At 51.9% G+C, this 27,888-nt stretch overlaps 2 protein-coding genes across 5 annotated transcripts in view; both read left to right on the top strand.

The window, feature by feature from the left end:
* The first annotated feature begins 38 nt into the window (after positions 1 to 38).
* On the top strand, positions 39 to 11,567 carry ZNF35 (zinc finger protein 35). 3 transcript variants are annotated; one of them, XM_058678563.1, is made up of 5 exons: positions 39 to 241; positions 2,380 to 2,644; positions 3,603 to 3,747; positions 8,172 to 9,899; positions 11,427 to 11,567. In XM_058678563.1, exons 2-4 carry the CDS (start codon positions 2,453 to 2,455, stop codon positions 9,410 to 9,412), a joined length of 1,578 nt encoding a protein of 525 aa, XP_058534546.1. In that variant the 5' UTR covers positions 39 to 241; positions 2,380 to 2,452; the 3' UTR covers positions 9,413 to 9,899; positions 11,427 to 11,567. The 3 variants fall into 3 exon arrangements, with proteins under 3 accessions (XP_058534546.1, XP_058534544.1, XP_058534545.1); XM_058678561.1 differs by having other exon boundaries at positions 40 to 241; positions 2,332 to 2,644; XM_058678562.1 differs by having other exon boundaries at positions 40 to 241; positions 2,329 to 2,644.
* The window catches only part of ACAD9 (acyl-CoA dehydrogenase family member 9), a 29,385-nt gene continuing 12,930 nt past the window's right edge, over positions 11,434 to 27,888 (top strand). The window contains exons 1-7 of one of the 2 annotated variants that reach the window (XM_058678560.1): positions 11,434 to 11,567; positions 21,070 to 21,163; positions 22,305 to 22,406; positions 24,072 to 24,178; positions 24,958 to 25,058; positions 25,753 to 25,831; positions 27,430 to 27,604. In XM_058678560.1, coding sequence (XP_058534543.1) covers positions 24,095 to 24,178; positions 24,958 to 25,058; positions 25,753 to 25,831; positions 27,430 to 27,604 — 439 coding nt within the window. In that variant the 5' untranslated portion in view covers positions 11,434 to 11,567; positions 21,070 to 21,163; positions 22,305 to 22,406; positions 24,072 to 24,094. Of the gene's footprint in view, positions 11,568 to 17,400; positions 17,607 to 21,069; positions 21,164 to 22,304; positions 22,407 to 24,071; positions 24,179 to 24,957; positions 25,059 to 25,752; positions 25,832 to 27,429; positions 27,605 to 27,888 lie in introns of those variants that run through there. The other variant, XM_058678559.1, reaches the window with a different exon arrangement.

Genomic DNA, 27,888 nt, shown 5'->3' with positions numbered 1-27,888 from the left:
AGAACCCCGCCCAGCCTGGGCATGTCCCCAGCCTGGGCAGCCTGGGGCGTCCACGCCATCCCTGGGTCCCGAGCTATCACAGACTCCCATCGAGAAGAAAGCACCTCCGAGATTCCTAGAGAGGCTGGCCTGGCGACTTGGGGAGCCGGAAGCCCATCCCGAGGCACTTCCTGTCCGGTCATTGTTCTCGCGCCGGTGGGAGCCGGGGGTCCCGGTCCTGCCAGTGTCCTGGTCCGGAGCGGTGAGCCCCGCCGGGTCCTCCCGGAGGCCCAGGGCGCGCGGGTCGGAGGGAGGAGGGGAGCCGGTCTCGGGCGGCCCGCCGTGGCCTTCCCTCGGGGGTCCCGGCCGTCCGAGGGTCGCGGTGCCTCTCGGCGACGGCCTCCCCGGCTCGGGGACAGCAGGTGCGCGCAGCCCGAGAGCCGGGCCGGCCAGGTGGGCGGAGGCGGCCGAGGGCCACGGCTGGGACGAGGGAGAGGGCTTCGCGAAGGGAGACGTCGTGCAGAATCCGTCAGGGGCAGGGCTAACGGTGCTGCCTCGAGAGACACGCACAGTGTCCGCTAAGTGTCCCTTCAGTGGCCGTGCGGGCCAGGCATGTAATCTCGTCGATAAACACGAAAGCAAATGCAATAAAGCTGCGCCCTTCTCTAATAGAACCTCCGAAGAGGACTAGGAAGAATGCTTCTCCCTCTTCATATTTACTCACAAATTAAAAACAAAACTACTGGCCCCGCCGCGGGAGAGAGCACCTGGTAGCTACGGGTGCTGTGGCTTGGGAGGGTGTTTCTGGAAAGCTATATGACAACACATAGCAACCATAAACTCATTGACCCAGTCACCACTCCCAACCCCGCATTTATTTCAAAAGTAACAGGGCAGCAAAAGGAAAATTTGCACCAAAAAACCTCTGTGAATGGTTATTATCAAGAACAGAAACTAGGGCCCAGCGAGATAGCCTGAGGGACTAAAGTCCTCACCTTGCATGCGCCAGGATCCCATATGGGCACCAGTTTTAGTACTGGTGGCCCGACTTCCCATCTGGCTCCCTGCTTGTGGCGTGTGAAAGCAGTGGAGGACGGCCCAAAGCCTTGGGGCACTGTGTCGGTGTGGGAGACCCAGAAGAGGCTCCTGGCTCCTGGCTTCAGATGCTGAGCACAGCTCTGGCTGTTGCGGCTGCCTGGCAGTAAGTCAATACATGGAAGATCTTCCTATCTGTCTCTCCTCCTCTCTGTATATCCAACTTTGCAAAAATAAATAAATCTTGAAAAGAAAAACCAGAAAGGACTTGCCTTTGAAGGGGTGGCTGGTCACTGGGGCGTGCGTTAGGATTGCCGCTGGCCATGATTTACAATACTGTGTCAGGAGGAGGAAGCCCCACACTTACTCTGCATTCAGATTACTAAGAATATGTGTAAAGTGTGGAAACCGGCATCAAAAACCAAGCCAGGCATGTTGCTGAACAGGGTTAAGTGTGACCTGAAGTGTGTTTTTAAAAGTAAGCAACCAGCCCCAGCGTAGTATCCTAGTGGCCAAAGTCCTCGCCTTGCATGCACTGGGATCCCATATGGATGCTGGTTCTAATCCCGGCAGCCCTGCTTCCCATCCAGCTCCCTGCTTGTGGCCTGGGAAAGCAGTCGAGGACGGCCCAACGCCTCGGGACTCTGCACCTGTGTGGAAGACCTGGAAGACGCTCCTGGCTTCAGATTGGCTCAGCTCTGGCTGTTGCGGCCACCTAGGGAGTGAATTGTTGGAGAGAAGATCTTGCGCTCTCTCTGTCTCTCTTCTCTGTATATCGGACTTTCCGATAAAAATAAAATAAATCTTAAAAAAAAAAAAAGAAAGCAAGCAACTTATGTGCCAGTGTTGCATGTAAATGAGGAGAAAGTTCTGTAGGATTCCCATGTGGACTGATGGAGTGGGTATGACTTTATCTAATTTTATGTGTTTCTGTGTTACTTGATTATTTGAGTGAACATTTATCAATATCAGGTTTTTTTTAAGATGTTTTTTAATTGGGAAGTTAGATTTAGAGAGGAGACAGAGAGAAAGATCTTCCAGCCACTGGTTCATTCTAAGTGGCTGCAATGTCCGGAGCCGAGCCAATCCGAAGCCAGGAACCAGGAGCTTGTTCCAGGTCTCCCACACGGTTGTAGGATCCCAAGCCTTTGGGCCGTCCTCGACTGCTTTCCCAGGCCACAAGCAGGGAGCTGGACGGGAAGTGGAGCTGCTGGGATTAGAACCGGCGCCCATACGGGACCCCAGCACGTGCAGGCTCGCTGGACTCCTGGCAAGTCCCTGCTCCCAGCTCACAAGTGTTTTCTGCTTTCTCAGTAGACTGTTCATCTGGGCCCCGAGAGGAAACTCCAGCAGAAGCTTTTGAAGTTTGGGGATTAGATGGGGTTTGGCCTCAGCTGGGCGTCCTGAGCTCGTGCAGTTCCTCCACTGAACAGAGAAGATGACTGCAGAGTTGAGAGAGCCCTTGGCTCTGACACCCTGGAGCCTCATGAAGGTCAAGGAGGAGAACGAGGAAGAGGAAAGCTACCCGAGTCAGGCAGCCAGCCAGCAAGTGAGTGCTGAGAGCGTCGGCACTCGGGCCGCGGTGGAGGGTTGCCCGCCAGGCCTCGAGGTGGCAGAAGAGGAGGAACAGGTGAGCCGCACCGGGGAAGGGAGCAGGGAGGAGCCTCCCCAGGTGGTTTCGCCGGACACTTCCCACTGCTGCTCACACTGGGTGTCTGGTTGTAGGGCTAGGGCGCCGGCCTTTGGCGTGAGATGTGGTATTTGGTCCTGTCTGACCCAGTGCTTCCCACTGCATTCCTGCGAAGCTTATGGAGTCTGCCATCTGCACTGTGCTGCTTTCTAAGGGCGTCACAATCCACAGGTGGACCTGACTGGCTGTAGTTTGAAAACTCTGCAGGCAGCCCTGCTCGGGGTTCCAGAACACCCACAGCACCTGCTGCCCTGTGGTCTTTATCACTCTGATCTGGAATCCTGGAGTGCACAGAGTGCCTGTGTCTCACAAATTCCCAGGTGATACAGGTGCTGCCAATCTACAGACCACACTTGAACTTTGAAAGATTTGTTTGAAAGAGTGACAGAGGCAGAATTAAAGAAGGTGAATTTCCATCCACTGGTTCACTCCCAAATGGCCTCAGTGGCCAGGTCTGGGCCAGGCAGAACAAGCCCAGAATTCCTTCTGGATCCCCCACGTGAGTGCAGGGACCCAGCACTGAAGCCGTCTTCTGCTGTCTTCCCAGGTGATTCTGCAGGGACCTGGACTGGCTCCCCAGAGCCTTTCTGTAACATCTGTCATTTTGCTTCTTTGATCTTCAGAACCTAGGAAAGTCAACTCCGGAATCTCTGCTGGTGTCCCCTTGTCACAGGCTCACACACAGGGTAGCCTGGATGCTTGAGTGAGCAGTGAGGCCGACTCCAAGGGTTGGGAAAGTGACAAGCTGGCTTCTCTGAATGGGGGGAGACCTTTGTGTCCTCTTCCATTGTTTATTTTACTGTGAGTGGCCTCCAGGAATAGGTGCCTTTGTCTTCCTTCTGCAGGTTGTGATCACCAACTGTCCCCTCCTAAATCACCTCTACCCACTTGTCTCTAGGGCCGGAACATGTTCTGGAACAGGGCAGTAGTCCTGAAAACAACGCAAGATGCCCCTGCTGCCCTGCCCCTCAGCGGTTACTCGTTACCGGGGACCCTGTGCAGGAGCGAGACGCTGGAGAGCCACGGGGGCGGGAACTGTCTCGGTAAGGTTCACCTCACTGTTTCAGAGTGTGCACCCCGGGGTTGGAGAGCTACGGAGAAGGAAGTCTTCCGTCAGCTGCTTCACTCTCAGATGGCCGTACGGCTGGAGCTGGGCTGGTCTGAAGCCAGCAGCTGCTTCTGGGTCTCCCACATGGATGCAGTTGGCCAGACACATGGACCATCCTCTGCTCTTTTCCTAGGCACTTTAGCAGGGAGCTGAATTGGAAGGAGAGCCGCTGAGCTTGCATTGGCACCCATTTTTGATGCCCCTGCTGCAGGTGGTAGCTTTAGCTGCTATGCCACAGCAGTAGCCCCCGGTTTTACCTTTTATGCTGTCTGCTTAGTGGAGACTTCTTTATGTGCCCACAAGTAAACACATGTGCTGTCCATGTGCTTTCTGGTTATCCCGAGTCTGTGAGCCTGCAGGAGAAGCCAGAGCCATGGCAGGGGCGGTGACCTTTTGCGTTGAATTTGAGGGAATGTTTGAAGATATTCTGGTGTCGTGGACTTTTGCACAGATTCTAGAGGCTGTTGAGGATCTGTGTCAAGCAAAATGGTGTCACAGTCCATGTCTCCTTAAGGGTGCTGGTGTCTTACCGCCTGCTGCTCCTAAGCTGAGCCTCAGGGGAGGGCAGCAGAACTGAGCAGTGACCAAGCTTGCTATGGCAGAATGACACATGCCCACAGATCAGGAGTGTGAGGGGTAGGAGTCGGGAGTGCTGCAGGGTGCTCACGGTCTCCTGGAACCCACTCTGCTCCTTGTGAGATTCCTCGGGCTTTGGGTGACCAGTGCCATGCAAAGGTTTCTTGTCATTAATTGTTCCTCCAAGTGTCAGTACCTGCTCTTCCTGATGTCCAGCTTTCTGTCACACTGGGTCTGGCGCATTGCTCCATGTCACTTTTCCAGCTCACATTACCAGAAGATGTACTCGTCCACTCCAAGCGCTGCCCCTTCACTGGAAGGGCTCTCGGTCTTCTGGACACTTTGCCTATTTCTAGTGAATTTGTTTGACAGGTGGAGAGATGGGGAAGAGATTTCCCATTCTGCTGGTTCATTCCCCAAGTGCCCGCAGCAGGCAGAAGTGGGCCACACTGATAGCAGGAAGTCAGATCTTCCACATGGGGTGCCGTGCTACCAGAGCCCTCCCCGCTGCCTCCCGGAGTGTGCATCGGCAGGGGCAGAGCTGGCACTCGAGCCCAGACACTGCATTGTGGAAAACGGGCATTCCAGCCTGCAGCTAAGCAGCTAAGCCAACACCTGCCTCAAACATATCTTTGAATTCTGTCTTCCACAGACTTTGAAGTATACTCTTATAAAACATAATTGCAGGGGCTGGCAGTGTGGCATAGTACGCAAAGCCTCTACCTATGGCGCCCACATCCTATGTGGATGCCAGCTCACTTTCCATTTCCTGTCCAGCTCCCTGCTATTCCAAGGGAGGGCAGTGGAGGGTAACTCAAGTCCTTGGCCCTTGCATCCACATGGAAGACCTTGAGGAAGCTCCTGGCTCCTGTAAAGAAAGAGTATTGATTTCTTTTTTTAAAAAAGATTTATTTTTATTGCAAAGCCAGACATATATAGAGAGATGGAGAGATACGAAGGTCTTCCATCCGATGATTCACTCCCCAAGTGACTGCAAAGGCTGGAACTGAGCCAATCTGAAGCCAGGAGCTCTTCTGGGTCTTCCACACGGGTGCAGAGTCCCAAGGCTTTGGACCATCCTTGACTGCTTTCCCAGGCCACAAATGGGCTGGATGGGAAGTGGGGCTACTGGGATTAGAACCGGCAACCAATGGGATCCTGACACATTGAAGGCGAGGACTTTAGCCACTGTGCCACCACACCGGGCCCAAGAGTATTAATTTCAAACCCTAACAATGTACCTGTGTTCTGGTTAGTCAGGTAAGTTTTTAGTTTATTTCTCCACTATTTCTGTGCTTCTGGGTTTTTTTAGAGTTAGAGCAATCCTACATGTTCCACAAAGGAAAAACCATTTCAGAAAACCAAAATTATAGATCCTGGGTCATTGACCAATTAGTCTTTTTGCCCGAGGAGATTGGAACTTACGCACACAGAATGAACCATAGTTTTCTTGTGTTTAGATCAGATATTTATAAACTATTAAATAACCACTTGCATTGAAATCTCCAAGACTGTAATTGTACCTGGTTCTGTGATGATTATGCCAGAAGACATTGTTGAGATATGTCTCATTACTGGCTGCGGTCACTTTAGTTCCTGTGGGCTTGAGGGTGGGGGTGCAGCCGGGAGCTGAGGTGTCCATTTCCTGGGTGTCTGCGAGGCCCTGGGCTCAGCACGGTGAAAAGAAAGGTTAGAGGTAATTGTGGTAGGCATCAAAGAGACGGGATACTGGACATTCAAAGATGTTGAGATGTTTCATGTAAAAGTTAAAATTTTTAAAAAATAATAAAAGCCAAGAGAGAAGAAAGATGAAGAGGCAGTAGGGGGATGGAGTAGTGAGAAGAAAAAAAGAAAAAGACACAAGGGCAGTGAAACTACAGGAAGAAATACTAGGTTTATGGAGAAGAACCATCATGTGGTGAATGGAAGTGACAAGGACAAGTTTAGTAGTTTCTGTTTGTTGTTGGCACTGCAGCGTTTCTTATCTCTGACGCTTGTCCGTCTTGTCTGAGTGGGATGGAATGTTGGGATTCTGTGTTGGTTTTTTTTTTAAGATTTTATTTATTTTTATTGGAAAGGCAGATATACAGACAGGAGGAGAAACAGAGAGGAAGATCTTTCGTCCAATGGTTCACTCCCCAAAGCGGCCACAACGGCTGAGCCAGTCTGAAGCCAGGAGCTCTTGCAGGTCCCCCACGTGGAAGCAGAGTCCCAAGGCTTTGGGCCGTCCTCGACTGCTTTCCCAGGCCACAAGCAGGGAGCTGGATGGGAAGTGGGGCCGTCAGGATTAAAACCAGCGCCCATATGGGATCCTGACGTGTTCAAGGCAAGGACTTTAGCCGCTAGGCTATCGTGCCGGGCCCCAGAATTCTATGTTCTTAACTACACAGTCCAGTCATGCTGCTGTCCTTTCCCAATAGTGTTTTGTACTTCTTGGACATTCTTGTCCTGCGCACTCCTGTCATTGGTTTAAAGTCATTTTGTGCTGGTAGGAGTGTCCCCCTCGTGCATGCCAGGTTCTCCCTGGGCAGTGGACAGCTGCAGCATGACCTGCACTCACAGCTCCGCTTCTCCCTCCCAGTTGACGCTACCAGTGGAAACACCTCCCTCCCCTGCAGGCTTGCCACCTGCTCCTGCTGGCTCTTGCACCGCTTGTCCTGAGCTTGGTTTAATTCACAAGCATTCAGATGGGGTTCCTTCTACGTCTGCCAGCGTAGATGCCCATTTCGGGTGATAGGACGGTGGACTGTATCTGACAGAAGGGCTCCTCGCATACCGTGAGCATACACAGGCAGTGTGGAGGGCCCAGGGACTAGTGGGGGTAGGACAGCATCAGGCTGCTTTGGTGTGCTCATGGTGCTTCCTGGCACTGTGGCTCAGGCTGTGCCATATTTCAGCAAGGATGACTTTCCTTGGCATAGTGCTAGGCTGGCCCCTTGACATGAGGCTGCGAGTTTGCTGTTCTTTAAAGCTCTCTAATTTAGCTTCTCATCACCATAGCAGCTGCCACCCTTCAGGGTTCATCTCCTGGCCTCCACCGGACCCTCATCAGATTGAAAGTCACCACAGACATGTTCCATACCCTGTGCTGTGCACTTGGCATAGAGTAGCTGTGTTAGTCATGCAGTGTTCAAGGGCAGATACTACAGTATCCCTGTTTGATGGCTTAGAAAGCTCCAGTTCAGAGAGGTTAAGTAGGCTGAAGTCATGCTGCTGGGGTAGAGGCAGAGCGGGGATTTGAAACCACACAGCCTGACCCCAGGACCTCTGGTCTTCACCTCTGTGCTGCTTAACTCCTTGGTGCAGCTGCTTTTGGCCACCCTGCTGTTTTGACATCTAGTGTAATCCTTCCTGGGTGTGCTTGCTCTTCCTTCAGTATCCAGCCTCCTTAGATACTGGCCTAGCAGGTCTTTGGTTACGGGTAGAGAATCTCCCTAATTCACTGGTGGGTTGTAAGTGGATCCACACCACATGGCTAAGGTAAGAAGGCAAGCCTAGGCAGAGGATGGTGGCCTCTGTGATTGGTCTTCACTAGGTCAGTTGTCAGACCACTGGAAGAGCACCAGCTGTGTGCTGGGACCACGGAGCCTGCAGCAGTAAGCTGTGAGTCCAGTGAAGCAAGTCCAGTGCTGGAAAGCCACCAACCCCATGGATTCTTTCCTTAGATAAAACCACGTTATGGAGGCAGTGACCTCACATGCCTCCTGACCTGTGTGACTGGATGACCTGTTTTTTCTGTAACTGGAGAAAGCTAACATCTGCATTTTCTGTGTCTGGTATCAGGTGCTGAGACGAAGAACTTACAGTTACTGGTTCCAAAAACTGAGAAATGTGATGAAGCTGAAAAACCACTCATTGTGACAGGAAGAGTTCAGAGAGCTGAAGGACCTGAGTCGGGAGAAGCCTCCGGAAAGGGGAGCTTGTTAAAGAGGCAGAGAATAAAGAAGGAAAAGAAGGATTTGGGACAAGGCACAGGGAAGGACTGTCACTTACTTCAAAGCCTCAAAGAAGAGGAAGACCAGAAATGCAAGAAGTCTGGAGGGAGATACAGCCTTGGTTCTGGCCCAGCTAGAAACCAGAAAATCCATCCTGGGCAGAAGCCCTTCACATGCAGTGTGTGCGGGAAAGGCTTCAGTCAGAGCGCCAACCTCGTCGTGCACCAGCGAATCCACACGGGGGAGAAACCCTTTGAGTGTCACGAGTGCGGGAAGGCCTTCATCCAGAGCGCCAACCTGGTCGTGCACCAGCGAATCCACACTGGACAGAAACCTTACGTCTGCTCAAAATGCGGGAAGGCCTTCACTCAGAGCTCCAATCTGACTGTGCATCAAAAAATCCACTCCCTGGAGAAAACCTTCAAGTGCAGTGAATGCGAGAAAGCCTTCAGTTACAGCTCACAGCTGGCTCGGCACCAGAAGGTCCACATCACAGAAAAATGCTATGAATGTAACGAGTGTGGGAAGACGTTCACGCGGAGCTCCAACCTCATTGTCCACCAGCGGATCCACACTGGGGAGAAGCCCTTTGCCTGCAACGATTGTGGCAAGGCGTTCACTCAGAGTGCTAATCTCATTGTGCATCAGCGGAGCCATACTGGCGAGAAGCCATACGAGTGTAAGGAGTGTGGGAAAGCCTTCAGTTGTTTCTCACACCTTATCGTGCACCAGCGAATCCACACGGCGGAGAAACCCTATGACTGCAGTGAATGCGGGAAGGCCTTCAGTCAGCTCTCTTGCCTTATCGTCCACCAGCGAATCCACAGCGGAGATCTTCCATACGTGTGTAATGAGTGTGGGAAGGCCTTCACATGCAGCTCGTACCTGCTCATCCATCAGAGAATCCATAATGGGGAGAAACCCTACACATGCAGCGAGTGCGGCAAGGCCTTCCGGCAGAGGTCGAGCCTCACTGTGCACCAGAGAACCCATACTGGGGAAAAGCCCTACGAGTGTGAGAAGTGTGGCGCAGCCTTCATTTCTAACTCGCACCTCATGCGCCATCATCGAACCCATCTGGTTGAGTAATAAGTACAAGAGGAAGCCCTCTCACCTTTGGTGGGAACCTGCTAGCCCCCCCAATGAGACACCCCTTTGCTCTCTGCTAGAAACAAAGCCCGTGGCCTTGCGGAGTTACTGTTTTCAGGAATGTAGCACAAAAGACAGTCATTTCAGAGGCTGATTTAAAAATAAGCACTAAAGGCAAAGACCACACTTGAGCTGGAGCCTAAGCACTTACATTGTCTGAAACTGCATGTGGCTTCCTGAGGAATGAGTGAGCCATACAAAGCTGACTGATAAAGATCCTATTTGAAGAAAGGTCTTTTTGCATAACTTTGTGTTTTAAAATTCTGGTAATTGTTTAAACAACACCAGACAGATTGATGAATTCTGAAGTTTTGAACCTTATATTCTGTCCAGTGTTTCAGGTTAAACAGTTTCTATTTAAGGAAACCACTTGGGGTAGCAATTCAGCAACTCCCCTATAAAAATGTACAAGCTCTCCATTCCCTAGGTAAGTTCTTAAATAACCAGTCAAAGCAAAACCTGTTAGCCACCTGTCATTCCTAAAGTAGATAAAAATAGAACACGGTCTTCTCCCCTATGTGTGCACCTCCTAAACCTTGGGACTTAAAGACACGGAGACTTCTGTGGATCTTTTCCGACTGTCCCTCAGTCTGCCTGGCCAGCACGCAAGGACTGACGGAGACACACCCTAGCTGCAATCATTGGCTAAGACCAACAACTCCGTACCACTCAAGTCCCCAATTCCCATCCCATTACGTTTGGGTGAGACGCAACCCAGGGCCCCTTTCCTGGATAGAAGAGTCAGGGTAGAGCTTGCTTGGTGACATGCCCGGGTTGTCCCTGCTTGTTCTGCCCAAGCCCAGCCAGGGATCCTCATGTGGGTTTCATTCTCACATCTTGGGTAGTGTTAGGAGAAGCTGTGATGCCCTTCTAGTCCTGAGAAGACTAGGAAGGGAAGTGGAGGGAGGGAGGAGGCAGAGTTAAGGTCTTAGTTTTCGGGGAAGCCTGTGGGTTTTGGAATAAGCAAACTTACAGGGAAGAGACTAAGGTTAAGATGATTTTGTTGCTATTGAGCATTTATTCTCGGGAAAATTGTTGATGTGTGAAACTATGCAATGGATACTGTTAGGTGATAATATTGCCTTGTATTTATGCAAAGCTTGTATCATTTGATGTATGCTTTTGTTGTATAGAATTACCATACCTGGCAGTTATCTCCTGCTTTTTTTTTTTTTTAAGATTTATTTATTTGATTACAAAGTCAGATATACAGAGAGGAGAGACAGAGAGGAAGATCCTCCGTCCGATGTTTCACTCCCCAAGTGAGCCGCAATGGGCCGGTGCGCGCTGATCCGAAGCCGGGAACCTGGAATCTCTTCCGGGTCTCCCACGCGGGTGCAGTGTCCCAATGCATTGGGCCGTCCTCCACTGCTTTCCCAGGCCACAAGCAGGGAGCCGGATGGGAAGTGGAGCTGCCGGGATTAGAACCGGCGCCCATATGGGATCCCGGAGCATTCAAGGCGAGGACTTTAGCCGCTAGGCCACGCCGCCGGGCCCAGTTATCTCCTGCTTTCACAGAAATCATTACCTCAGTCCTCTGTCACTGTCAGAGGTTTGACTCATTTGCTTGAGAGTGGTTGTCTGACACGAGGCCATTGGTAACCAGTGGTGGACCTTAATCCAGCCTCCCTTCTGCCCTGCTGCTTACCCAACTGCCCATAGCCCCCGCTCAGACGAGTACAAATGTGGAGCCTTGTTTTCTGTCAAGGAATTGAGTTCAGGGTATGTCGCAGGCCCTGAGGCTGGAATTCAGAACTCCTGATCTCTGTTTCCAGCCCATTGCACACATCTGAGTGTGCAAGAGCCTTTGTTATAAATCAGCCACCTGCTGAAACTCGGAAGGTGTGCACATTGCTTGTGTCATTTCTGTAAGACTGAGTGACATGAAATCAGAATGCACAGCAGGCATGCATTAGAAATGTCATTGATTTTCTGAACTTTTGTTTTTATTCAGATCTTGTCAAAACATGCAGCTTTTCTCATGGAGGAACAGATAAAAGGATTCAAAACTAGGAATTCAAACCCACTTCCACCTGACTAGGGGTAGAGAGACCCCCGGGATCAAGCCATCCCTGTCTGTGAAGGATAAGAACAGGTGAGGTGTTCTCCCTTAATACCTCACAGCTTGGGACGTGAGGAGTGCAAGTCTGAAGGTTTAGGGCAGCTCCATGACCTTGACCAACCCACTAGCAAGAGGCCGGAAGTGTATTTTTCTCAAAAGTGACAGGTAACAGGTTAGCAGTTCTAGTTTCACGTCGTCTCCGTCCTCTCACAGAGCCAGGAGTGGTTGAGGTGTGCTGGCAGAAGCTTCTGTAAGTACCTAGGCACTTGAGAAAAGCTCAAAGGGGATTCTGAGTCCACTCCCAGACCTCAGTATTTTTAAAACTCTGGAGAAGATTTCAGTGTGCAGCCAGGGACTTGAGCCACCAAGGAAGGCCTGCGGGCCAAGAATGTGTCATCAGAGATGGGGGGCTGGAGGGGAGGCGGAGCTGCAGGATAGGAATCTGTTTGCGCAATGTTCTCTGTGTGCACAAAGCGAGACACCTTTGGGTGTTAGGATTCTGAGGCCCAACTTTTGTATATTAAATGCACATAGCAGACAAATTATTTGTATGAACAAACCAGGCCCTGTGTGACATATCTATAAGTGTGTATTAGGGCTTTGCATATTTGTGCTTGTATTTCATCTTGGGATCTGAGTTTTGCACGAATCTTTATCAAGGTTCAGGACCTTCGGTCCTTCACAAACCTTGTAATGCAAGTGGATATACCCAGCTGATAACTTTTTTCCAATTCAGTCCCGGCCCTCAACATAGGTGGCAGCCTGCTGTAGGCTTTCCGGCTTCTGTCAGGGGAGAAACGAGTCCTCCTGTCTCAAGTGGCTCAGGTTCCTGGTCTTTTGAGTCATTCCCCCTCTCTCTTGGCTGGCCTCACCAGAAGTGGTTGTATCCTCTGGGGCCCTGGCCAAGGGCTCTGTGTTGTGGGGCTGGTGAGCGGCAGTATCTCCCTGAGATGAGACTTAACAGTTGTATGTGACATGGGGCACAGACATGGGAAGCTGATAGTGAAACTGGGCAGGTGCTGGGAGAACACAGGTTCTTGGAAAGACTGAACCCACCCTCCTTTTTTCTTTCATTCCCACGCAAGCACAACTAGCTGTGAGTTCCTCCAGGCTCAGGAGGAGGTGTCTGGGCACCACTGCTCTGGACCCCGTCTGCCTGGGCAGTTGTCATTGCCTGCATACGTTGCATTTCCACTTGCTGTTTTCCTGAATTGTGCGTAACCATTATGGGGCTGCAGCCCCTTTGGGAGCCTTGTGGAAGTCGTGGATGCTTTCCCCGAAGCAGTGCACATTGCACATTGAATTTTGTGTGTGTTTGCGTAGCCATAGAAACTCCACAAAGCCAAGGGTCCTAGTCTCACCTGGGGATGTAGGACCAGTGACAATTCAGAAAAGACTGGAATCTCTAAGAATGTGACCCAGACACATAACCTTTAAGCCCTACCACCTGGAGCACCAGACTGGATACACAGAAGGCATTTCTGGTTGCCTGTGTATCGTATTATGCAGTCTTCCTGTACCAAATGAGTTACTAACCCAGTTCTTGGGGGAGGGCGGCTTTCTGAGCTCTGTCCAGCCTGCAGTTTGAGTTCCTTGTGTTTTTTTCTGTAGCCTGAGGCACTTCTCTGTGCCTTGTGCCCACCTTGCTCAGTGCCTGTCATGTCCCAGCACCACTGCCTACCCAGTCCTCTTCTCACTTTTAAGTCTTTTTTTTATTAATTACATTGCATTATGTGACACAGTTTTATAGGTACTGGGATTCCCCCCACCGCTCCCCAGACCCTCCCCCCATGGTGGATTCCTCCACCTTGTTGCATTACCACAGTTCAAGTTCAGTTGAGATTCTTTCATTGCAAGCATTGATTCATATTTCATCGCTGAGAAACTTCTCATCACCCTGAAACCAAGGATATAATAAGAGATTCAGAAGTATAAAAAAAAAAATCAGGATGTGGATCTGGAGGCTTACTTTATGCCATAAAGTGGGAAAATATCTGAATTCAGAATTGTGTCTATAGTACAGTTGATTCCCTCATGCTATTATTACTTGTTACATGTACTGTTAAAACCTATTACCCGAAAGAAGTAATAAGAAAGTGATTTCAATGAGTTGGTCACAGCCATAGCGATGATACATTCCAGAGCTTAGACTCAAACTTCGGTTCCCTAAATGGTCAGATGATGGTTAAAGGAAATGGTTGGGGATAATTTCCATTTTTCTGCAAGGAGCAAGAATTTTATGATTGTGAAAAGTTTTATTTCCATATTTAATTTTATTATATCAAGAGTCAATACCCCGTAAGATGTTAGATGTACCCCTCTCTTTCTCCTGCCCCTGCTTCCCTGCCTTTGACATAATCCAGTCTGATCATAAATTCAATTCTATAACCATAGTTGGACTTTTATTTATGGATGTGTCTGGAAGTGGAAAATGAACTGCATGAACATTGTTATCATTTCGTGAATCCTGTTCACTGCAGATTTTAATGTGTTTTGTATTTCCTCTTTGAAATGGCTTTTTGTCTTTACTGAAGTTTCTAGTTGCCTTTTGTTGGGTCCTCTCTCTGCCCCCTGTGTATTTTTCTTCCAGAAAGCTCGGCCTTTGCTATAGTTCGGTTTTGACACCTTTTCTGTTTGCTTCCCTGTTATGCTGGGCTCCGTTGTTTCTGGAATCCATGTCTTTTTGCTAACTTCCCCCCTTTCACTTCATCTGTTCTTCAAATCATTTACTAAGAAAGAATACTTAGAAGGAAAAATTACATCAGTTTTTAGATGTGAGCCCATACTTGAGTGGTAGTCTGACTGAATCTGGACTTTGACTTTGGAAAATATCCCTAAAAGCTTATAGACATCGCTTTGCTGACTTACAGCAGCCTGGTTGTTAATGAGCTGTCTGATTCCTGTTTCTTTGACAGTCAGTAAGCAGGCTTTTCATTATAGTGGCCTGTGCCTTCACTCCCATTGCTGGAAGCTTTGAAAGTCTCCTTCTGGGGCAGGTGTTTGACGCAGCAGTTTAGACACTACTTGGGGTGTCCACATGCCGTATCGGGATGCCAGCTCTTCCACTTCAGTTGCACTTCCTGCTGAGGAGGCAGCAGGTGATGGCACCGGTCCTCGGGTCCTGGCACTCGTGGGAGCCCCGGATTGAGTTTCAGCTTCCTGATTTTGGCCCAGCACAGCCTTGGCTGTTATAGGGCATTTAGGAAGTGAGCCATCAGATGGAGGGAGATTTTCCCAAATAGAGAGGATTTTTAAATGATAACAATTCCCCTTTTTATTTTTGATATATGTAATTCCCTACTGTACTCAATGGAATTTTGGGGTTTTTAAATTGTTTTATGGTACAGTTTATTAGGCACTAGGGCTTCGCTCTGTTCTCCAACTCGGTGGAATTTTTAAATATAGCAGTTCGGGTGTATCTGCTCTTGGAAATGTTGTTAGCTGTGTGACAATTCCTCCTTTACCTTTTTGTTGTCGTTCTTTAAACCCTCAACTGCTCTGTTTCCATTACTCCGTCTTGTGCCACTCTAAGAACCTTGTTTTCTGGCCTTTCTAGTTGATTGTTAGTTCTCAGAGTAATATAACAGCTAAGAGCTCTGCTGTCTGATTTTTCCTCTGTTGTAGCACATGCTTCTCCTGTTAGAAATATCTTTCAAGTCTCTGAGTATTCTCCTGAATTCCCTTATGTGCATACTGTGTTTACCCCTGGGTTCTTTTTTGTTTTGTTTACTCTGGGAACATTCCTTAAATATATATGTATATCTTACTGACATATATTCATACATATAAGCATGTTTGTGTATATTAAACACCCACGTGAAATCTCTTTTTAAAAAGATTGGTTTTTATTGAAAAGGCAGATCTACAAAGAGGAGATGTAGAGAAAAAGATCACCTAGTGATTCACTCCCCAAGTGGCAGCAACAGCCAGAGCTAAGCTGATATAAAGCCAGGAGCTTGTTCTGGGTCTCCCACACGGGTGCTGGGTCCCAAGGTTTTGGGCTGTGCTCGACTGCTTTCCCAGGCCACAAGCATGGAGCTGGATGGGAAGTGGAGCTGCCGGGATTAGAACCGGCGCCCATATGGGACCACGACATGTGCAAGGCAAAGACTTTAGCCACTAGGCTATGGCACTGGGCCTCCCTTTTAAAGAGAGATTGAGATAGCAAAGCACTCATCTGTGAATGTGGGCAGCCTTACAGGTAGAATTGCATCTCCCTCAGTTCAGTGGGTGGGGTTCAGCACCCATGATGACCTGAAGGAAAGCTCTAGGGCAGCCCCATGTGGAGCTTGGCATCATGTGTCCCTACTGGTGTCTTCTGTGTGATGGGGGAGTTCAGGGGCTCAATTGGCATGGGAGGGAGTGGAGGTTTCCTTGTGCAGGGCAGAAACTGCTAGAAACCACTAGCTCCTGGTACCTCACCAGCTCCATGCCCAACTCCTGTCAGTCTCTGGCCGCAGGCGGCCCTAGTGCTGGCGTGGTTGGCAGGGGCTGGCAGGAGGCACCTTTCCATCCACCCTACTGGGCATTAATGTGTGTATCTGAAAAGCAGGATGTCACAGAAAGAGAAGAGACACAGCGATGTTCCATCTAATTCCTTACTTGAATTTCCACAACAGCTAGGTCTGGGCCAGGCTGAAGCCAGCCACCAGCAACTCCCTGTGTGTCTCCCGTGTGGGTGGTGAGGACTGAGGTGGCCCAACAGTTATCTGCTGCCTCCCAGGGTGATTCTCAGAAAGCCAGGTGAGAGGTGGAGGCTTGATTTAAACCAGCAGCCCTCTGATGTGGCGTTCAGTACGGGGTAAAGGCACCTCAAGCAGGGATTTGTATGCTGCCCCACAGTGCCAGCCCCCTGTTTACTGGCAGGTCCTGTGGGCAGCACATGGCCTGGACTTCCATCCTGTACCTCTTAGGTGCAGGGGTCGGAAGAACGCAGCAGATCTTCCCTTTGCGCATATGGTCATGTGTATGTAACATGTGGTACTTTCATGGTGGGTGCTGATCTGTGCAGATACTAGGTTAGGGTGACTCAGCATTCCAAACATTTCTGGATGGGCGTGTCCCCTTTACTACAGCAGGGTGGTGGAGTCACTTCTGCTATGCCCAACCTAACAGGTGAGAGGTGCGGCAAGGCTAGTTTAACCCCCAGCACCACAACTTTGGCTGACCCCAGTAAAAATGTTTTCTAACTAGGAAAAAAAATGTCTAGTGGACCGCAATGTGGCTTCTCATGTGGCGACTGAGGTCTGCCCTCCTGAGTCAGCACTCTCTGGTCCTGCCCTCCCAACCACCAGCCTCTTTGATGAGGTCGGAAGGGGAGTGTACATCCACGCGGGACCTCCCCACCCAGGTCCCAGGTAGAGATTTACAGCGAAGGAGCTCAGGGGGCTCGTGGCCTCCAGACCCCTGGCCCTGGGCTAGACATCCCATACCAACAAGACAAGGAACTTTAGCCCACAGGAGGGAGACTGCGCATGCGGGAGGCTATAGCCTGACGGCGTGTCGTCATCCAGGCACTGTGGAGGGCTCAGCTTAACACACCTGCAAGTTGCAAAGCAAGACCAAAGCATCCCCACGGCCCCGCCACCCATTTCAAACCGTGGGGCCTTGCCCACACCCTGAGCTCCCTCCAGGCATAAACAGAAACCACCCCGCCCCCGCCAAGGGTGGCAAGGGGAAATATCCTGGGGTAGGCAGCTTTGCAAGCCCTCCAGGGGTGCTGGGGTGGTAAGCAGGGGGCCTGAGCCCACCCAGCAGAGAGGCACCGCCCCCTTCCGCTTCCCCGGGCGCGCGGCGGCGCAGGCCGATTACGTCAGCGGGATCCGGGCCAGGCGCCCTTGGCTGAGGCTCCGGGCAGAAACCGGGCAGGGGCCGGGCAGGAGCCGGGCAGGAGCCGGGCAGGAGCCGGGCAGGCAGTTCGGCATGATCGGCTGCGGGTTCCTCCTGCGCGCGGCGGCGGCGGCGCGAGCCTGCCGGGTTCTGGCGGCCTGCGGCTTGAGCCGGCGCCTGCTGCACGCCAGCCCGCGAAGCGCGGCTTTCGCCAAGGAACTCTTCCTGGGGAGAATCGAGAAGGTGAGGCGAGCCCCGGGGTGGACCCCTGCTCGCCGGCCGCAAGCAGGGCCGGGGGCGGAACTTTGTCGGAGTCCACACGCCCGCCCGGCAGGTGCTCCGGAGGGCGGATTCTGAACCCCCACCCCAACTCCGGCTTCTTCCCGGGACTTTGACCTCCCCGACGCTCGTAGGACTTTTTGGGAACGCCTGGACGAGGGGGCCGCTGAGCATCGCTCACCTGGGCTGCGCGGGCCCGGAGCGTGCGGGGGTGGGTTAGGCGATCCGCCTGGGACGCTGTTCTGTCACCTGCTGCCCCCCCACCCCCGCCAGGTGCTCCACTGTTACCTGCCGCACACCCCACCCCATCCTGTGCTCCACTGTCACCCGCCAGAGTCCCTGTACTTGCTCTGCTGTCACCTGCCGGACCCCCACCCCCGGGGGCTCCGCTGTCAGCTGCAGTGGTCAGGTGGGAGGCTGGTTGGCTGTCTTCCTGCTGCTGAGTCCCAGCGACTCATCCTGCCTTGGGGAGAGTCACAGCTGCTCCCTCAGCGACGGCTTTGGTTAGATACCATCTTGGTTGGAAGATTTAGAGTTGATCTTTGGCGCTGTGACTTTGAACCTGGTCTCTAAATGGAGCTCCTAATGGATGCATGCCCCTCACGCGCGCCTAGTGGGAGAGCCCGTGGAAATGTAACTACAAGGGGATCTATTCATTTATTCATCTGTCTGCACATTCTCCCAGAATGCCCATAGTTTCCAGAGCTGGGAGCCACAACTCAATCCAGGTCTGGGCTGAGCCCCCTCACCCCAGCCTTCCGGGTCATGGACACGCGGCTGCGTTGGTCGTTGTCCATCCCAGCAGCTGGAGGCCCATCCACCTGATCGCAGCCTCAGGCCACGGCTAATCTATGAGCAAGTCGTCTGTTGTGTTGGGAAGCCGACCACTTTCAGGCCCACGTGCAGCCTCTCCCGCGCGTCAGGCCTACACCATCTCATAGCATGTCTGGGCTTCAGCAGGGACGTGGCAGGACGCTGAGCCTCAGTGAGGACACCTTTCCAGGGACTGAGTGTTATCCTGTGCCCTAGGTTGGGCCTGGGTTAGTGAAGGAAGTGTCCTAGGATCACTGCAGGCTTGGGCCCAAGAGGACTGGGCCCTTCCTCCCTGGGAGCAGCCTCAGGCCAAGCCACCTGGCTTCCTCTGACTGGCCTCCATGGCTTCTGTTCTGGGGTTGTGTGACCAGCAGGCCCCACCGCCTCACAGCTGCGCACACTGCACTGCGGCCAGGCCTCGGGCCCTGGCACCAGTCTCATTTGAAGGGGTCTGACTGTTGGTGTCCAGGCACCTGAAGGCCACCAAGTAGCCAGGCTGTCTCTGTTCTCCTGTTTTCTGCCCTCTTGGTGTCAGTGGTCAGCCCCTCCCGGGCCCATTGCCCAGCTGACCAAGGAAGCTATGAAGGAAGAGGAACGGGGCACCTGTCTCTGTTGAGCAGAGAGGGCTTGGTCCCAAGTGCTGATGGCTGTGCCTGCATCTGGACGAATTGGGGAGCCCATTTCTGGAGGAGACCAGTCAGGCAGCTAAGGAGCTGTGCAGAGGCTGGGTGAGGACCCCCGTGACGCCTGGCAGCTTGTGCTGGGTGCCTCCAAGTCCGCTTCCTGGACTGCCGCTGGTGCAGGGGTGGCTAGCGTCCTAAGGCCAGAGAGGCTTGTGATACAGTGGAGCGATTTCCGGGGCCATCGCTTTCCAGGCCTGAGGTGGGGCATCAGCAGAGCCAGAACCTGAGAACAGTTAAGGAGTTCCTGCTGGTCTCGAGCACATGAGTTTTTTTTGTTTGTTTTTTAAGATGTTATTTTTTTTTTTAAAAGATTTATTCATTTTATTACAGCCAAATATACACAGAGGAGGAGAGACAGAGAGGAAGATCTTCCGTCCGATGATTCACTCCCCAAGTGAGCCGCAACGGGCCAATACGCGCCGATCCGAAGCCGGGAACCTGGAACCTCTTCCGGGTCTCCCACGTGGGTGCAGGGTCCCAAAGCTTTGGGCCGTCCTCGACTGCTTTCCCAGGCCACAAGCAGGGAGCTGGATGGGAAGTGGAGCTGCCGGGATTAGAACCGGCGCCCATATGGGATCCCGGGGCTTTCAAGGCGAGGACTTTAGCCGCTAGGCCACGCCGCCAGGCCTAGAGGTTATTTATTTTTATTGGAAAGGCAAATATACAGAGAGGAGAAGAGACAGAGAGGAAGATCTTCCGACTGATGATTCACTCCCCAAGCGGCCACAATGGCTGGAGCTGAGCCAATCGAAAGCCAGGAGCCAGGAGCTTTTTTCCAGGTCTCCCACGCAGGTGCAGGGTCCCAAAGCTTTGGGCCGTCCTTGACTGCTCTCCCAGGCCACAAGCAGGGAGCTGGATGGGAAGTGGAGCAGCTGGGACACAAACCAGCACCCATATAGGATCCTGACAGATGCAAAGTGAGGACTTTAACCCCTACGCTATTGCGCCAGGCCCTCACATGACCTTGAGCCTCAAAATTACCTTCTAAGATAAATAAGGTCATCTGGAGAAGAGAAACTGCAAGAAGGCGATGGTGCTGGTCCCGCCTGCAGGAGTGGCTGTGCCTGCTGGAGTTCAGGTGCAGCTGACTCTGGCCCAGACCCCAGCATGCTGAGCAGCAGGAGTGGCTATCGGGGCTGGGAAGAGACTCCCAGATCAGATTGGACAAGCATGCTGTGCTCCTGTGGGTGGTAGCGGTGAGGCACAGTGGCTGATGGAGAACTTGCCCCTCCCGAGGCACTTTTCTCATTCTGTCTTCCACAGTTCTCACAGGGAATTTGAGTAAAATGGAAGTGGGTACAGTGAAGGGGTTTGACGGTGGAAACAGTTAGCAAGCAGCAAATCCAGGAGCTTCGGGAGCTGCTGCTTTGATGGGACAAGCCTCATTCCTGCCACTGATAAGGAAGGTGGTGAATGCGGAGGGAGGTGGCCCTGGGAGGTGCTGGATCTTATGCGCTTGGTGAAGTCCTCTTGGTAGTTTCTTCAGTGGGTCGTGTCCTGCTGGCTAGATGCGGAGTTCAGGATGTCTTTCCTTCTCTTTTTCCGGTGTTACTGGGAGTTGCTGCCTGTTCGATTTGCAGGGATTAGCGTTGTAACCCTGCAGATTAGGCTGCTGCCTGTGACGCCAGTTCCAGTCAAGGCTGCTCTCTGATCCGACTCCCTGCTGTTGTCATTGGGAAGGCAGCAGGAAGATGGTCTCCGTACCTGGACCCTTACCAGGGTGTGGGAAGCGTAGGTGGAGTCCCAGGCTCCTGTGCCCAGCCCTGGCTCTTGTGGTCGTTTGGGGGGTGAACTTGGGGGTGAAAGATCTCTCTCTTTTTCTCTCCCCTTTGTGTGTGTGTGTCTTCCTTTCTTTCTGTAACTCTGCCTAGCAAATAAATAAATATTCTAAAAAATAACTTCTCAATAAATGTTTATTGTTTTTTTTTTAGAAAGAAGTTTTTCCATTTCCAGAAGTTAGCCAAGATGAACTTAATGAAATCAATCAGCTGGTGGGACCGGTGGAAAAATTCTTCACCGAAGAGGGTATGTGTGTCTTTCCTGTGCGTCTCGGACCGTGACGGGAGGCGAGGATGTTGGTGTTTTAGTAGAAGCAGCACACCCCGGGGAAGCCCTCTTGGGTGTCGTGAGTGACACACGGGTCAGTCCTGCCTGAGACTCTGCTTCGGCGGTCATAACTTCCAGTTCCTCGCTTCTTGATGTGTCTGGTAAAGGGCCCTGCGTGAACATTTCCACGTGTATTGCAGGCTGCAGTAAGATAAAATGAAAACAGGAAATACAATAAAACTGAGTAACTACAGAAATGAAGTGCAGAAAGCTGAGGACACATGCAGCCCGTGCCCGTGGCTCCTGCGCAGTGAGGGTGTCATGAGTGTTGCATGTCTGTGGGAGCTCTCTAGGAGGCGGTCAGGGTTTGAGGACTTGCGGCCCTCGAGACCATTGAGTTCCTCGCTTGGCATCTTTGGGGTCCTCCCAGTAGAGTGTAAGGCTGCTCTTGCAGCCGCCACTGCCGAGTTCCCTGATGCGAGAGTCACAGCGCCACTTTCCCAGCAGTGAGGAGCCCAGAGAGCTTTGCTTTACGTGGGTTTTGCCCACCAGTGTTTGGCCTGTTCAGAGTTAAAACTGAGACATTTAAAAACCACACTCGGGGCTAGGGCTCTGGGGTAGTGAGTTAAGCCAGTGCCTGCAGCATGAACATCTTACATGGGCACCAGATCCAGTCCCAGCTGCTCCACTTCCCATCCAGCTCCCTGCTAATGCGCCTGGCAGTGCGGTGGAGGATGCCTCAAGTGCCTGGGCCCTTGCACCCATGTCAGAGACCCGCAAGAAGCTCCTGGCCCCTGGCTTTCGATCGGCTCAGCTCTGGCCGTTGTGGCCATCTGGGGAGTGAACCAGCAGATGGAAGATCATTCTGTTTCTCACACTCTCTGAGATTTCTGCCTTCCGCACCCAGTGTCACAGCGCTGCGGGAGAGGACCAGGGTTGCTCGGTCAGCAGCAGTCCTGTCGCCGAGAAGATCCCTCTGTTGACACTGTTTGGCTTTCAGCCCTCAGTGGTTTGGCTCCACTCATTCTGGCTTACTTGTTTCCTAGAGAAATGGTTGTGTTCACTTATATTGTATTACCACAGTTCATAGTAGTTTAATCAAAATATATCTTCTTGGCAGTGGACTCACGAAGAATTGACCAGGAAGGAAAAATCCCGGATGAAACGTTAAAGAAATTGAAGGATCTGGGACTCTTTGGGATACAGGTCCCAGAAGAATATGGTAAGTCGACTGGCTTGGCTCTTAGGGACACACTTCTGCATCTGTCCACAGGAGGGTGCTGTTGAGCAGGGGCTATTAATCCCAGCACCTCCACTACTTTGCTAGGCCACAAGCAGGGAGCTAGATGGGAAGTGGAGCAGCCAGGACATGCACTGGTGCCCAAATGGGATCCTGGTGGATGCAGGGTGAGGATTTGGCCACTAGGCTATTGTGCTGGACCCTCTTCCTTCACTCTTAGAGTTGTGATTTCCAGCTGGGGGCAGTCTTGCTGCTTGGCGGAGATTTGGTAGTCACCGCTGTGGAGTTGGAATGAGGTTTGAAATTAGCATTGGTGGGCCCAGCGCAATAGCGTAATGGGTAAGGTCCTTACCTTGAACGTGCCAGGATCCCATATGGATGCCGATTCTAATCCCAGCAGCTCCACTTCCCATCCAGCTCCCTGCTTGTGGCCTGGGAAAGCAGTGGAGGACAGCCCAAAGCTTTGGGACCCTGCACCCACGTGGGAGACCTGGAAGAAGTTCCTGGTTCCCGGCTTCAGATTGGCGCAGCACTGGCTGTTGCGGCCACTTCGGGTGTGAATTATCGAACGGAAGATCTTCCTCTCTCTGTCTTCCTCTCTGTACACCTGCCTTGCCAAAAAAAAAAAAGAGTGGCGGGCCTGGCCTTCCAGGGACACTTCAAAGTCTCTGGACAAAGAGGAGGAGGAGGCAGTCGCTCTTGCTCAAAAAAAAAAAAAAGAAATTACCACCGGCAGGGTGCAGGGAATGACACTGTTCAGCTGCTGCAGCCCTGAGGAGCGACTCACGGCAGACACTGTGGTGGAAGTTAGTCACAACAGGGATTGATTTACAAGGTGGAATTAGAGAGGAAGATGCAGAGATGTTCTCTCCACTGGTTTATTTCCCAAATGGCTCCAACAAGTGCGGCTCAGTCAGGCTTAAAGCAAGAGTCGGGAACTCCGTCAGGTCTCCCACGGGGTGGCAGGGGTCCCAGCGCTTGGACCTTCTTCCATCGCGTTCACAAACGCATCAGCAGGGGCTTGAGCTCACGCTCACATGGGGCGTAGGTGTTGCAAGTGGCCGCTCAACACCAACCCCAGCATGTTCGGTGATCTCGTGTGAGTCTGCGGGTTCTGTGTGTAGAGAGATATATGCACGTGTGCCTCCTTGTCTGGAAAAATGCAGAAAGGCACAGAAGTACTCTTCCTGGGGCTGGCACAGTGGCATACCAGGCTAATCCTCCTGCAAGCCTTGGCAGCCCGTGTGGGTGCTGGTTCACATTCTGGCCACTCCACTTCTAATCCAGCTCCCTGCTTATGGGAAGGCAGTAGAGGATGGCTCTGGTCCTTGGGCTCTGCACCTGCACGGGAGACCCAGAGCTCCTGGCTCCTGGCTCCTGGCTTCAGATAGGCTCAGCTCTGGCTGCTAGTGGAAGATTCTCTTCTCCCTCTGAAACTGCCATGCAACTAAAAATAAAAACGAAACATCTTCCTGAATGATAGAATATGGGCAGTTTTTTTGTTTGCTTGTTTTTTTTACTGTCATGTATGCTGTGAGCTTTTTTTCTGTTTAACTGGTGGTCTGATGTTACTTTTTAATTAGAAATATAAGTCCCAGTCTACCCAAACTTGGCTTTGCTGTGATCCCGCTGCTCTGTGTCTTGTAGGTGGCCTTGGCCTGTCTAACACCATGTATGCACGCCTCGGGGAGGTCATCGGCCTGGATGGCTCCATCGCCGTGACCCTGGCGGCACACCAGGCCATCGGCCTCAAGGTTGGTGGGGGAAGAGGCTGTGGGGGACAGTGAGCCAGGCTGCTCATGCAGCCTTTATTTGTCCCATGTGAGCAGTGGCCCTTGGTACACTCTGCCCCTTGCCTTTGACCCTACAAGGCCCACATCTGTCTTCACCTGGGGATACGGGGACCCCCTGTCGTTTGCACGTACCTTTCTCACTCTCCTGGGCTCTGAACATTTGAGAGCAGGCGCAGGGCCGCACAGCTCCAAGCAGCAGTCCTAGTACTTGGATTATTCCTGCTCAGCGTGGGTGACAGAGAGCTATGTGAGCACCACGGCCAAGAGCATGCCCACTGGTCAGTGGTGAGGAGGGACAAAGCCACTTCCATTTAGCTGATCCAGCACCTGCTGGATGCTGGATGTGGCTGTGGCAGTCTGTGCCTCCATATCCATTGCGCAGCCCACCCTGCCTGTGCGTGGGAGAGCTTCTGTTTGCAGACAACAATGTGGGAGTTTAGAGAAGACATGTTCCTTGCCAGGGCTGCCTGCCTGGGCCCTGGAACAGCCATGCTGAAAACGTTCCGGACCCTAACTCTGAAGCTCTGCTGGTCATGTAGGCCTGTGGTCCTGCTGCGTGGGCAGGAGGGGATCCTCTCAATGGCCCGGCTCCCCGTGTACTGCCTGAGGCTGCTGGCTTGAGCTCAGGGTGTCTTCTGCATGGAGTAAAAGTATTTTCCTCATCAGGTGACTGTTTCACGTGCATGTGTTGTACTGTCTTCCTCCCTGTGGCTGACTTGGGCTGTGTGTGTTTCATTTAGGGGATCCTCTTGGCTGGCAGTGAAGAGCAGAAGGCCAAATACTTGCCCAAGCTGGCATCAGGGGAGGACGTTGCAGCTTTCTGCCTGACGGAACCAGCCAGGTCTGCCACCTGCAGCACCGTGAGCCACCCTGAGATTCCTGGCACAGGGACCGTTGTGCCTGTAGAGGAGCTGGCACTCCTTCCTCCCTCCCTCCCTGGGGCAGGTAGCACTGTCCCACTTGCAGTTAGAATCCGAGGTCTAGGGCGTCCGTGTGGTCAGCCCAGGGTCACAGCTGTGGCAGGAGGGCTGGGGTAGGACTCAGGGCTTCTGACGGTAGGTCCCTCGCCTGGATACACTCATTCGCTTCCCTTCCCTTGGGAACCTGGGAGCGGTCATCCTCTTGGGGTCAGGTAGCTCCCCCTCAGCATCTCCTATGAGCACATAGTCCTGTGTTTAAGCCCAAGCCCACCCTTGTCCTCATTGCCCGTTTGTTACCTGCGGCGCTGAAGCACAGGCCGACCGCGTCCAGGATGCCACCTGCTTTTGTGAATGAACTTTTACTAGACATGCCCCATGTTTGTGGAATTTGCTGGCATGTTCTGGGAACAGAGTTGAAGAGATGGGCAGGCATCTACTGGCTTAGAGAGATGAAGATGTTCGTTGTTGGGCTGTTTTTTTTTTTTTTTTTTTTTTAAAGTTTGCCAACTCCTATGTGAAATTCCTGAGAAACCTCCCTTTCCAGGCACACAAACCTTTCTGATTTGTTTATTCCCGGTCTTACCCTCCGTCATCCATATCTTTCTGTCCCTACAGTGGGAGTGATGCAGCATCCATCCGGACCCGAGCCCAACTGAGTGAAGATAAGAAGCACTACATCCTCAATGGCTCCAAGGTATGGGCGCAGGCTCACGGCGTTGTCAGCCTTGTCTGGCCGTCCGCGGCAGGACCACTTCCCATGAGGTAGCAGTCCTTGGCGCCTGCCAGTGTCTGTGCATTGCTGCCCTCTGCTGTTGGAAGAAGGGACTGCGGGGGCCACCTGTGGTGCAGTGGGTTCCACTGCCTTTCAGATGGCCGGCGGTGTCCCACGTCGTCGGAGTGCCTGGGATCGAGTCTTTCCTCTGTCCCCCTATCTACTCTGCTAACACACACTCTGCAGGGCGGCAGATCAGGGCTTAAGCACTTGGTAGATCTGGATTGAGTTCCTGGCTCCTTGTCTCAGCCTGGCCCAGCACAACTTATTGATTGCACTTGGGGTGTAAACCAGAAGGTAGCTGGCTGTCTTTCTCTCTTTTTAATATGTCACTCCAGCCTTCAAATAAATAAAATTTTTTAAAAGAAAGAAAAGATGAAACTCGGTGAAGACAAGTGACTGGTCCAGGTCCCATGTCTGTCTGGTGGTAGGCCAGGACAGGATCAACGTATCCTGGCTTTAGGGTCTCCATGCTCCTATAGTACCAGCTCTTTCTTTGAGCTGTGTTTGTTTATTTATTTATTTAATCACTAGGCTATCATGCCAGGCCAAGGAGACAAATTTTCTATCTTCTGATTCACTCCCCACATTGCCACAACATCTGGGGCTGGCCCAAGCTGGAACCAGAAGCCAAACAACTAGACCAGCCTCCACTGCTTCCCCAGGCACATGAATAGCAGGGAGCAGGAATGGAAGTAGAGTAGCTAAGGTGCTAAGGTGCAAGCCAGTGTACACGCAGGATGCCGTGTTGTGGGCTGGGGCTCTATGGCTACGCCACAACATCACCCTGCCATTGTCATAACCTGTTGAGGGTCACTGGTATATATGAATTCAAAATTTTTGGTACCAAAAATAAATTTATCTTTCAGTTCAGTTTTCCATAATCATTTGAGATACCTGTATATACTTGTGAAATTATTAAATCTCTTCCTTCTTGAAGAACTCCCTTCGCAGAAGGGGTATTTGGCCTGACAGTGAAGACCCCTTTGTCCTGGGGCAGAGTGCTTGGGCTCGGCGCCCAGCTCTAGCAGCTGCCCCTGCTAGTGCAAGAAGCGGTGGTGATGGCTCATGTCATGGGGTTCCTGTCATCCACATGGGAGACGGGGATTGCATCCTGGGCTCCTGACTCCTCTTTGTCCTGACTCAACCTTTGTAGGCATTTGGGATGGAACCAATTCATTGGCGTTTGCTTCTTTTGTCTCTCAAATTAACAAAGTCTGAAAGAAGAACCCAGCTGTCTGGAGGTACAGACTGAGCCATTTCATGTCATTGGAGCTCTTCTCCACTCCTGTCTGTCCCTTTTCCCTGTCAGCCACCTGTGCCTCTTGAGAAAGTCCTCCCTTTGGGGACCTGGAGTGATCCTCATCCTTTGTTATTACAGGCTGGGATGCCCTGGAGCCAGGAACTGTCCGTGTCCGAGCTGAAGTGGGATGGACAGCAGGAGCTGGACAGGTGGAGCTGGAGCGGAGAGGTTTGGCCAGGAGTTTGGTTCTCCAGGTCCTGTTACTCTGTTCCCTCAGGTCTGGATCACCAATGGAGGACTGGCCAATATTTTTACTGTGTTTGCGAAGACTGAAGTTGTCGATCCTGCTGGCTCAGTAAAAGACAGAATCACGGCGTTCATTGTAGAGAGAGACTTTGGGGGAGTCACTAATGGGAAACCTGAAGATAAACTAGGCATCCGGGGTTCCAACAGTAAGTACTGTGTGTGTGTGTGTGTGTGTGTGTGTATGTGTGACAAAGAGACAGACAGAGACAGTGGCTCGCTGCTTCGTCCAAATATCGAGATAAAATGAGATTTAATGGTTTTGATCTTTTTGTATCAAAGTCAAAGCAAATGGCAGAGACTTGTGTGGCGATGACAGTCAGTTTCTTGACATTGATTCATTGGTTGAATAGACAGTGATGTGCACTGTTCCACACCCTGAGTGATTTCACAGTGAGGGAGACTGGAGCTGGAGGAGATTGGAAGGGCAGGA

Source organism: Ochotona princeps, chromosome 21 (genome assembly GCF_030435755.1).
Source record: "Ochotona princeps isolate mOchPri1 chromosome 21, mOchPri1.hap1, whole genome shotgun sequence".
In the NCBI taxonomy this organism is placed as follows: domain Eukaryota; kingdom Metazoa; phylum Chordata; class Mammalia; order Lagomorpha; family Ochotonidae; genus Ochotona; species Ochotona princeps.
This window is presented reverse-complemented; position numbering and strand designations above follow the sequence as displayed.

What these genes read in the sequence shown, in the direction of transcription:
- ZNF35 (XM_058678563.1), top strand. Translation starts at nt 2,453, where the DNA reads ATGACTGCAGAGTTGAGAGAGCCCTTGGCTCTGACACCCTGGAGCCTC. An exon ending in TGGCAGAAGAGGAGGAACAG is followed by an intron (nt 2,645 to 3,602) that starts GTGAGCCGCACC and finishes ACTTGTCTCTAG; the next exon opens with GGCCGGAACATGTTCTGGAA. An exon ending in CGGGGGCGGGAACTGTCTCG is followed by an intron (nt 3,748 to 8,171) that starts GTAAGGTTCACC and finishes GTCTGGTATCAG; the next exon opens with GTGCTGAGACGAAGAACTTA.